At 39.1% G+C, this 11,375-nt stretch overlaps 1 protein-coding gene across 1 annotated transcript; it reads left to right on the top strand.

Annotated features, from left to right (window-relative positions):
* The first annotated feature begins 9,491 nt into the window (after window positions 1-9,491).
* Window positions 9,492-10,546, top strand: LOC106942262 (E3 ubiquitin-protein ligase RNF152-like). The gene has a single exon (XM_015025504.1). It carries the CDS (start codon window positions 9,620-9,622, stop codon window positions 10,268-10,270), a length of 651 nt encoding a protein of 216 aa, XP_014880990.1. The 5' UTR covers window positions 9,492-9,619; the 3' UTR covers window positions 10,271-10,546.
* The last annotated feature ends 829 nt before the right edge of the window (window positions 10,547-11,375 follow it).

Here is an 11,375-nt window from a genome sequence, read left to right as displayed (position 1 = left end):
CTGCTGGTAAATATCTCTAAGATGTTCCTTCGTTGGACTCAGTATTACCAGGCAACAGCTCACATCCTTGTTGTGGTTCTTGACTCTCCTTAAATCCACTCATGTCATTTTTTGTGTAATATAATTTTGCTCAGTTGTCATTTTAGGTGTTGCATTAAATAGAAAATAGCTGTTCTCCATTAGATTTAGTGGGACTTCAGCAGGATCACGGCTAACGGCAGTGAAACTTACCTCACATTATTTAACTTACAGCAGAGAGGAAATTAATGCATGAAGGTTAAAGTGGTTGTTGAATTATACAGGAGCTGTCAAGGGCTTCTTATGCAGCGTAGGGTTGGGACTACATTATAAGATGCGTAGCCTGAACTTATGTAAAGATTGTTTTCCTGCCAGTTTTTTCCCTTTTTTTCTCTTTTTGTTGTTTATTTGCAGAGGAACAAGAGTAAAGTGTAAGCATATTCTCAGAAAATCCTTTTTTATGCCCGTATCTTATTTTATTGCTGTGACTTGCTGAATCATCCATTTATTCAGCTGTTTATGAGGTTCATTAGTCAGTTGGACTGAATTTAATTGCTTTTCTGCTCAAATACAGTTTTATTGTCAAATCATCCTTGATGGAAAAAAATGTTTACTTTTTATTTTTTTTGGACAAAATTTCAATCAAGTTCTGTTTATTTGCCCATCACCAGTTGATAACATGACAAATCTTATCGATTAAGGCATTTTCCAAAACATACTGGCCCAATCTGTATTTAACTGTACAGAATCCAGCTGATTCAGATTAAATTAACTTAATCCAATCATGTCAGATTCAGATTGAGGTAATCAGTCACCAAACAATAATACTGTTCAATTTCATGCAACACCAGGCAAATCTGGGTGAACAATTATGACCTTTTGGTAGGGCGGCGCGACAAACAGATTATTACAAGTAACTTTTCAGCAAGATATATAATAATTTCTTTAAATTGTTGAAAACTTACAGTTCTACCTGTCTGTCTATCTATAAAAAAGGAGATTTCTTCCAAAAAAAAAACTTAGAAATTTTGAGATAAATTCAGAAATTTTCTAGAAAAGAAACTTGTACATTTCTGAGTTTGACAAGTTGACAATTTGCTAGAAAAACCTCATTTTTAAATTAATCTGTAGACATTTCTAGAAAAAAAACTAAAATTACTGAGTTTCCAAAGTCAAAAATTTTCAACTTTTGGAAATGTTTTGAGTTTCAAGTCAAATGTTTTTAACTTTCAGAGCTCAGATATTTCATTGTTTTTTTTTTCGAGAAAGTTTTTTACTTTTCAAACTCAGAAATTTCTGAGATTTATTCAAAAACCTTTAATTTTTTTCTCGCAATTTTTTTCTTTTGGGACTCAAAAATTTCTTATTTAATTTAGATAAATCTCAAAATTTTGAATTTTTTCTAACAAATTTTCAACTTTTGAATCTCATAAATTTACACGTTTTTCAGCAGAATGTACTCTTTTTTCTATCTACAACTCGCTGTCGTACCTGAAACAGTTTGAAGACGGCTCTAAAATGTGCCAGCACCTCAGGTTATTTTTCCAACCACTTTGGGTCAAAGTTTTGACAAACCAGCAGCGATGTGCCAGCCTCTGTCGCCCGGCAGCGTGCCTGACGCTGTGTTTGCGTTCTTCAAGGTGGAGGATGAGCAGAAGCCGATACATGTGATGAATATCCAATAAGGTGTGTTAGTTATTTATTTATCTCAACCTGGAACGCTTCCCTGCTGAGTTTCATTTTAAGCTTCTGCAGAGGGAATGAACACTCAGTTTGTCCTGCTGTGCATCTCGATGATGTGAAAATATTCCCATAGTCACAGGAAGTGAGGTTGTGATGCATTCACTGCCTTCGCTAAAAAAAGAGCAGCATTGGGTTTGATTGGAGAGTTTAGTTTCTGATGTGCTGAAGTGTTGGCACTGCCTGGGAATTTACATAATTCTCATTTCTGTGGTTGGGTTGTTCAGCATATCAGGGCGATTCCAGATAGAACAGAAAAGGAGTAAATTTCCCACAAAAAACTCAGACATCTTCTAGAAAAAACTGAAATTTCTGAGTTTGAAGTCAAACATTTGCTCAAAAAACTTGGAAATTTTGATGTTAATCTCAGAAATTTTCTAAAACAAAAGAATTTTTTTTCAAAGTTTCAAAAGTCAACAATTTTTGACTTTTTTCTAGAAAATCTCTGAGATACATTATATATATATATATTTTTTTACTTTTTTCCCCCCAGTAAATTTCTGAGTTTTTACTTTTGAAACTCAGATCTCCAAGTTTTCTCTAAAGAAAATTCTAAAATTAATTAATGGCACGTCGCTCCTGGTTTGTCATATTAATTCTAATATCAAGATTTCTGAGTTTTTGTTCTGGAAATCTTTTGACTTTTTGAATTCTGAAATGTTTTTCTTGAAAATTTTGAGATTAATCTAGAAGTATATGACTTTTTTCCTGCAAATTCACAGGAAAGTTGGAGATTCCAAACTCCAAAAAATTCCTTGTTTTTCTAAAAAACTGCTGGGATTAATCTCAAAATGTTTGAGTTTTTTCCTCTCTGAATCGACCATCATAATTACTTTACACAACGTGTTTCAGGAGTGTTCAGATGTTGCCGTCCCTGCAGTCTCCTGGACTCCATTAAATCTCCAGCTCTTTATTAAGGATCTTCACATGTTGATGTGTAATCTCACCATCTTCATCTCTCATAAAGTCACGGCTGTCTGAGTTTTGTCGTTCTGAAACAAACCCAACATGGCCGTCCAGTGTGTTTCTAAGGCGATGAGGCTGAATGCATAGGTACGTTTTCCTGTGTTGATGTATCAGAACCACTGCAGGATACATTATGGCAATTTCCATCTTGACAAGCCAACGAGTGTCAACCCTGACACGATGCGCCTCTCCCCGGTTTCCACCTCCCATGGTGCAACAGGAAACCACATCAGCTCCTGGAAGACGCGTCTTTGGCGTGCTTTTCTTACTTCCTACTTGATAAATAAAATATTTGGCAACAAAAACGTTTTGGGCTTCCAAAGCAAACCATCTCCAACTGGTCTGACTCCAGCTAGTAATGTAAAAACGTTTTCATTGATGAAAATTTATATTTACTATGACTGCAACAAACAATTATTTTCATGATTCTAATCTAGTAAAACATTGTGCCAATAAATAAAGATGATTTGGGGGGTGATTGTGAGTTAGTGGAGCCAAGTTGTAGCATTAATTTAAGACAGTTTCTGCATGAATGTCCCTCTGTTCATGCAAATTTTATTCTTTTCCTCTTTTATTTTTCTCTTCAAACATCAAACTAGGAGCTCACTGTTTTGCTATTTGTTATAAATGGGTCTAATGTGAGAAAATCACAATTTTCAGTTAATTCAGTCAGTAAAATTTAATTTTTTTCTAAGCGCAAGTTTTTAATTATAAATGAAACGCTAGATCAGTCAACTTTAAATTAACTCATTAACTGATATAAACCATGAAATGCAACATTTCTGAAGGACAGTTTGATCTTTTTCCATCCAGTTGGAGTCAATTGATCCGGTTTTATTTTAGGTTCTGCATGGCTGCTTCAGCTGTTAGACACTTTAAAGGAGTTTTATCTCCAGTCCAGATGGAGATATCTGGGTGAGGGGGTCACCACGCCGTCTTTCTGCCTCCATGGAGGAAGCCGTGTTTTGGTTTCCTGACCTATTTATCTTCATGCAAAAATCCCAGCAGTTCAACAGAGTCAGGCGGAGACGGGAGAATAAAAGGAAGTAAAAGCAAACGGAGATGAATCGCTCACTAAAAGCCACGCGTACAGCAGTCAGAATCCATTTATCTGTCATGTGTGCGTGAGCTGCTGTAAATCACTTTCAGCTGCTGAGGTTTACGATTCCATTTTGTGAAATATTATTGTGTTTCCTCCGCCGTGGATCAGGTGAGAATAAAGGACGACGGAGGTGAAAAGGAGAAGTGAGCGTTTCTGTCTGTGAATGCAAATCTGGACTCAGTGCAGATAAATCAGCTGGTCAGATAATGTAAAACTGGATGAAATCGGCTTATCGCGGGTGGCATTTATCAATATTTATGCTGGCAGGAGGGTCGCAGCAAGGACGATGTACCATTTTCTTAGAGAGAAGAGAAAATATACTTTATTCTCTCAGCTTCTGACCTCCGGAAAACTCTCTGGGGATTGTTGTGCAGGAGTAAAACATTCAATTTCAGTCCTAAAATGTGTTTTCTATTGGCAACCCAGTACAAAATCAATCAAGAATAATCTTCCTCTAAAAACTTGAAAAATCTATTTTATGCAGTGAGAAAAAAAAATCTCACAGTCGGCCGATGTGGTTTAAAAACATCTGACTTTTTTTTCATCCCAGATAAGATTTTTCTCACTTTCTTTTCTAGAAAATAAATTAGAAATATTTTCAAAAAAGTGTCTTTTATTTCAGTCGTCCCTTCTATGAGTTGCACTACAGGCTGTTATTGAATATAGTCATAGTGTCAGCAGAACAACATTAAAATAATGAGAAAAAAACTTTGATATCAGGATCTGACACAGTCCTGCTCCTGATAATAATTTGATGCTGATGTGTTAAGATCAAGTTAATCTAAAAAATTCTGAGTTTTCTAGCAAATTTTTGACTTTTAAAACTCAGAAATTTTCTTGTTTCTAAAAAAAACCTCAGAGAAAATGTTTTTTGTAGCAAATTTTAAACTTCTCAAACTCAAAGTTTTTTGCTGAAAATCCGTGAGATTAATGTTAAAATTTCGAAGGGTTTCTTGCAAACTTTTGGTTTTTGAAACTCGATTGAAAAGTTGAAAATTTGCTAGTAATAACAAAAACAATGTTTTTTAGATTATGCAAAGAAATATTCTAGAAAAAAACTTTGAAATTTATGAGTTTCTAAAGTCAGAATTTTTCCACTTTTTGGAAGTTTTTTTTCTAGAAAGTTTTGGAGATTAACCTCAACATTTCAATTTTATTTGCATTTCAATCTTAAAAATTTCAGAGATTTTCCAGAAGATTTTTGACGTTACTTTCAAAATTTGTGTTTTTTTCTAAAAGTCATTTGGCTTTTCAAACTCAGAAATGCCCTTGTTTTTGTTTTATGGCAGAAATGTACTCCTTATTTTTTTCTACCGTGATACGGCGTCTTAAGACACACATCCATAACGAAGTTGCACGTTTGAAGCTGCATCCCTCTGTGCGTCACCGCCGCTGACATTTCACCGGTTCAAACCACCCGAGGATTCCCGCATGAAAACAATCTTCTGCTTCGTGCTGCTTCCAGTCATTTTATTATGTGCGCCGTGTGGAGCTGGATGTGCGGTTATTTTTACCTCCTGTCCTTGTCCTCAGGTGTGCGGCGCTTCCCGGTGGATCAGACGCGTTACAGCTGCTGCTCGGTCACTCTTCGTCCTCTAGCTACAAAAGCAGAACCTTTCACACAAACTGCATGAAAAACTGGAAAAGTTTCCCTCAGACGTTTGTTACTCTGGATATTTCTGTGTTTGTGTCTACAGTTGGTGGGTGTGAGAGAAAGTGGGTCAGCAGCTCGCCCTGGTTACTGCTCAGTTGAACCGATAAATCATATCATTACGCTGCAGACAGAGTTGGTCCTCTGTTCTTTTACGACCTCGGAAATGTTTCCAAAAAACGCGGAGGAAAAAGGTTTTTCTCCATTTATCTGAACAGCTGCGTGTTGTTCTCAGTTAATAAAAACTGCTGCTAAAATGACCAAATACAGCTAAAACCAACAGAAGCTGCTCAACTGGCTGTAGCCTTGAATTGATTTTTTTTCCTTTTTTTTTTTACAGCAGCTCAGTTCATTCATAAATTTAACAAAACCGGCCATTTATAGTATTAGAATTGAACTATTTTCCATTTAAGCTTCTGGTTTTAGAGCATCTTGTCTTACATTAAAGGAGAACTGTTGTGGAAAATTCACATTCTACAACTTTTATTATTCCATTTGGGTCTCAGCAACAACACCCAAATGTTTATAGTAACAACTTCATGTTTTTTGGTGTCTGGAAAATGAGCTGTTTTCAAAACCTCTGGCTTGTTAAGTCACATTCAAATGGCACAGCCGTTACCCAGCAACCTAAACAGAGTTCTGCCCATTACCTAGCAACCTAAACAGAGTTCCTCCCGTTACCTATAGCAACCCAAGGAGTTCCTGCATGTTTGGTCAGCTGGTTTTACCGCTGTATGTGCTGTACAATGGCTGCTGGAGAGGACAAGTGTAGAAACCACTTGCTGCATTTTTGTTGGTTGTGCAGATGCTAATGCTTTTTAAAGATGTTTGGATGCATAATTGCACATTTATTTGAGCTATTATCTACTTAATTTACCTTTGGGATCAATAATCAATGGATTTTGCTTATTTTTAATTTTATGTTTAATCTCTTTTCAGCCATTTTTACCTGTGAGTGTAAAGGTTGAGTTGGGGGCGTGGCTTATTTGGATTTAAAGTGACAAGACGCCCTTTAAAAGCGTATTCTGAAAGGAAGAGACTAAATTCTCATTATCTAAGAATGATTTTGTGCAAAACTTTGTGATGAACATGCTTTGTATAGACCATAAACCTATCCTAACCTGTTAAAGGAAGCATAGTAGGTCATTTTTAACATCATTTTACCTCATATTGTTGGTGTTGGCGTTCATAAATCAGGTATTTTAGCTTCATTTTTATCTTTAACGTGTAGACGACGTGTGGCTGAGGCAGAAAAAGGAAGTAAGTCACTTGAAAAATGATAAGTGTGAAGATTTTGCATAGAGGAAGAAAGGATTCTTAGTCAAAACGGAGCAGCAGAGTGTTTGGGAATACTGGGCCACAAAGCTTTTTAGTCAGATCAAAGCTAATCCATATTGGACTTGGTAAAACCCTCGACAGTCAGTGGGAATCCTCTGCCTTCCTCTCCGTCTGTTCCATCTTCCTCAGCGCTCCGTGAAACCGGTTGGACTTTCAGCACCTTTTCTCTACTTGAGCCGGCGTGGAGAAACTAGGTCAGCCATGGAGGAAGAAGTGAGCAGTCTGGCCTCCAGACTCGGTTAAGGAGGGAGTGTTTTGCCTCCAGGGAGGCAGAGGATGGAGAGGCTTTAGCTGCGGGAGCCGATGCCACTGACAAGGTATTGACCTGGCAAGCTAACGAGGATCCGCTCAACTCTTGGTGCTGAAGTAAAGTCTTTACTGGCTGCAGGCGTCATGGCTCCTATTTAACACTGAGGTTCATTCCCACCAGCCGTCTTTAGTCCACTTTAATCCAACTCTTAAAGGTCCGGTTTGTTTGTTGAGGTGTGAATGTGCAATCATACCAAAAGACTGAACTCTGCTCTGCCTACGAACTTCATCTTAGTTTGATTAATGTGAACTCTGGTGCGGTTTGAATGTATATGTGAACACCAAGCGGACTGCTCCAAAAGCAGGAAGTGGATTACAGTGCAGGGCATTCTGGGTAAATACGACCAAAACAAACAAGTCTAGTGCTAGCTGGAGAAAAAGACAAACGAGAAATCCTACAAAATCTGAAATCTGACACTGCTCTATTTTTGTTTGTATTTTGTGAAGAGTGAAGTTGTGTTCATGTTGACCTTGGAGGTTTTTGTGTTGTTTCCTTCAATGGTTCTTGGTGCAGCGCCCCCACAGGTGAGAAGGGGAACAGACTTTTCAAAGGGTTTGGTTCATTTGACTGAGTGCAGTGGGAAAGAAAAACACAGCAGCTGAAAATGTAACAAACCAATCGAACAGAATCTAGGTGTGAAAACACTCTAAAACTGAATCATAACGTCAAAACTCTCTTTATTTGTCAGCTATATGTTTCAATTTTGGAGCAATATTCAAAATATATATTTTCAGAAAACCCAAAAAAGTGCATTAAATGCTACTATTTTATAAAATTTAAACACACTGTGAACTACTTCTCAGTCCTTTGCTCCTAAAACAGTTGTAAATGGCATAAGGAGGAGCATTGTTGTGATTACGTCCTAGAAGTTTCACACAGAGCAGGAGCTTCTTACAGAGAGAAAAACTAATCATGTTTAATTTTTACAGTATTTTTATAACGGCTGAAGGTAAAATAGTTACTAGATTGTGATATAAAATGACCCTCTGTATCTGGAGAAGACATAATGTCGCCCTTTAAGAGAGAGAAAGAGACTTAACTAATCTGTAGCAATGTTGGAAAGAAAAGTGGGCTAAAATTCATTCTGTGTTCTTCTTGTATCCATGCACAGCTTTTCCAAATTGCTCTCATGTTTGTCTAATAAATTATTATGAAATGTGAGATGGTATACTTTCTTTCTAAAGTGAAATTCTTTATATTCAGGGAGGATTTCAGTAGATATTTGATGTTTTTTCTGGTCCTGTTATGTTTTTCCATCCAAGGTCGAGTTTGATCTGCACTTAAATGAACCTGCCAGCAGGACTGAATGATCTGCTCTGAACATGTTTGATGTGAAACCTCTTCTTATCTCTCTCCTGCTGCATCGGTGTCCCTACGGGGCGCCATGAGAGCTGTAATTACCTGAGATCTTGTTTCTGATAAGGGACACCGACGCTCAGTATTGCGGGACAATCAGTGGTCACCTTTTTCTATTTCTATCATCGTTTCTCTCCATCTCACTTCGTCCTCTCCCGCTTTTTACGCCTGAAGGGACAGCGTCTCTGTCATGATGGCAGCGTAGAAAAAAAAGAGAGAGAGGAAAATCTACTCGTTTTTCTTCCTTTTTTTCCTCCTCAGCAGTTTTCACACTTGACAATTTGGGCAAAGAAACAAAACGTAAAGGCGGCTTGGCCCTGTTTGGTATTCATTGTTTCCACGGTGGTATTTTGACAGGACTTAATCATCTGTAAAAGCAAACTATCGCCGCTTCTGCATGAATTAACACCGCAGACGTGATTATGCAAGAAGAGCCGGATGTGGAAGGAGGGTTCCTGGAGTATGTGGCCAGAAGGAGAAAAAGGAAACAGCCACAGTCGACACAAATACCGAAGGATCTCATGAATACACTGCAGTCACCTGCTGGATGATACAGACGTTTCTGCATCATTCACAAGACTGCCAGTTGTTTCTCATATGTCATTATAGGGCTGCAACGAACAGTTATTTTAGAAAACAGCTATTCTATCAATTGTTCTGATGATTAATCAATTATTCTAGCGGTTAATCAGATACAAATCTGCCATGTTTTTGTCTTGGATTAACCGATTAACTGATGTATAATTAAATTGCAGAAAGTGCTTAATCGGATTTTTTTTCCTTTTTTCTATAATTTGAAATTAATCTTAAGGTAAAACTGCCTCTTGAAGTGTTTTGAATTCAGCAGATTTGCAAAGTTTTTTTTTAAATCTTAAATTCAAAATGCAAAACAATAAACCATGCAAATTATTGAACTAATTTTAATTCATCATGCTATTAACTGATTTATTTCTTATTACAACAGGCCTTATCTTGTGATTAAGAGGCTTTTATTTTGACATGCAGTTTCTAAAGACTGGTCTTTCTTCTTCTCTTGCAGATGGAACATTTCGCCAACTGAAGGACAACAGTGAAGTTGAAGACGATTGCAAAACATCCCAACCTGCTCTGCATTGAAACCCGGGCTACCGGCTGCTGGATGCACCTTTCCAACATGGAGACTCTTTCCCAGGACTCCATTCTGGAATGCCAGATCTGCTTTAACTACTACAGCCCCCGGCGGCGGCCCAAACTCCTGGACTGCAGGCACACCTGCTGCTCCGTGTGCCTGACCCAGATGCGCAGCACCCAGAAGGAGATCCGCTGCCCTTGGTGCCGCGGCGTCACCAAGCTTCCCCCCGGCCTGTCCGTCTCCCAGCTGCCAGACGACCCGGACATCATCACCGTCATCGCTATACCTCACGCCTCGGAGCACACGCCTGTCTTCATCCGCCTCCCTAGCAATGGTTGCTACATGCTGCCGTTGCCGGTCACCAAGGAGCGGGCGCTCGGCCTGCCTGGAGACCTGGGTTGCCGCTTTCTTCCTGGCAGCCAGCAGAAGGGCATGACGGTGGTGACGGTGCCCGAACAGCAGCCTCTGGGCCTGGCGATGGGCCTGGAGGGCGTCGGGCTGGACGGCAGCGAAGGCGAGAGGAGAGTTCCCGGCCCTGTTGGAGGAGGAAAGGGTTCCACATGGTCCGGCGTTTGCACGGTTATTTTAGTGGCGTGTGTGCTGCTGTTCCTGTTGGGAATCGTGCTGCACAACATGTCCTGCATCTCCAAACGCTTCACTGTTATCTCCTGCGGCTGAGGGAGGTCGATTGGACCTCCTGCGGACCTCTGCCCCCTCCTCAGTGGCCCAGATTCTTCTGAGGAGAGGAGACTTAGCTTAACATCACAGGAAAACCAGGCAACGGCGGTTTTCCCGATGAGGGAACAACGAGGGCGAGAAGGAGATTTACAAACTGTCTGTCAGCATTGTTTGTTGTTTTCAATTATGAAAACTGAAAATGGATATTTTCACCAGCTCTGTGTTGGTTCTAAAAACTGCCACATCTTTGTGTTTTCTTCAAGAACGTTCTGAAAGTCACTGTGGATCTGTTTTTAGACAGCTGATTGTGTTTTCCTAGAGTGACGTAGACACCCATTACACTCGAAGTGACTGGAACGCCTGTTTGCTCTGTGGTTTGTAAAAGTTCATCAGTTATCTGTGTTTTTATTGGCCATAATGAGGCTTTGAGCGCTGTGTCTTAAAGGTGACCTGTTATGCTTCCTTCAACAGGTTTGGATAGGTCTATGGTCTGTATGAAATATGTTTGTCACTTTTTTTGCACAAGTCATTCTTAGATGAGATTTTAGTCTATTTTGAGCTCCTTTCATAATGAGCTGTTTTAGGGCATCTTGTCTCTTTAAATCCAAATAAGCTGCTGCTGGCCACGCCCCCTTACTCAACATTTAGACTCACACAAGAAAATGGCTACAAACAGATGCGCAATTATCCAACCGTACATATTTGAAAAGCAGAAATGGAGCCTCCTGCACAACCAATAAACCAGAAGTGAATAACTAAACATTTGGTCTTTTCCAGCAGCTATTTTACTGATACAGTGATAAAACCAGCTGACCAAATGTCCTGGACCCAGCTTGGTTTGTTACGTCACATTCTAGAGGGTTTCAAAATGGTTAATTTTCCAAACACCAAAAAACACCAGCTTGGGATTTTTTTAAGCACTTGTGCTGTTTTAGAAGCAATTGAGATCCAAATGGAAGAGTAAAAGCTTGTAAGATGGGAATTTTGCATAATAGGTCCCCTTTAAAATCCAGAACCTGGACTGTTCTCTGATTCGGTGGGAATCAACATCCACATCTTCCCATTTGAGTTTCTTTGTTTTCCTGTTAAAGAACCTGTTTAGGCC

The sequence above is a fragment of the Poecilia latipinna genome, unplaced genomic scaffold (genome assembly GCF_001443285.1).
Source record: "Poecilia latipinna isolate Pla-1442-1.1 unplaced genomic scaffold, P_latipinna-1.0 Scaffold4148, whole genome shotgun sequence".
Taxonomy (NCBI): domain Eukaryota; kingdom Metazoa; phylum Chordata; class Actinopteri; order Cyprinodontiformes; family Poeciliidae; genus Poecilia; species Poecilia latipinna.
This window is presented reverse-complemented; position numbering and strand designations above follow the sequence as displayed.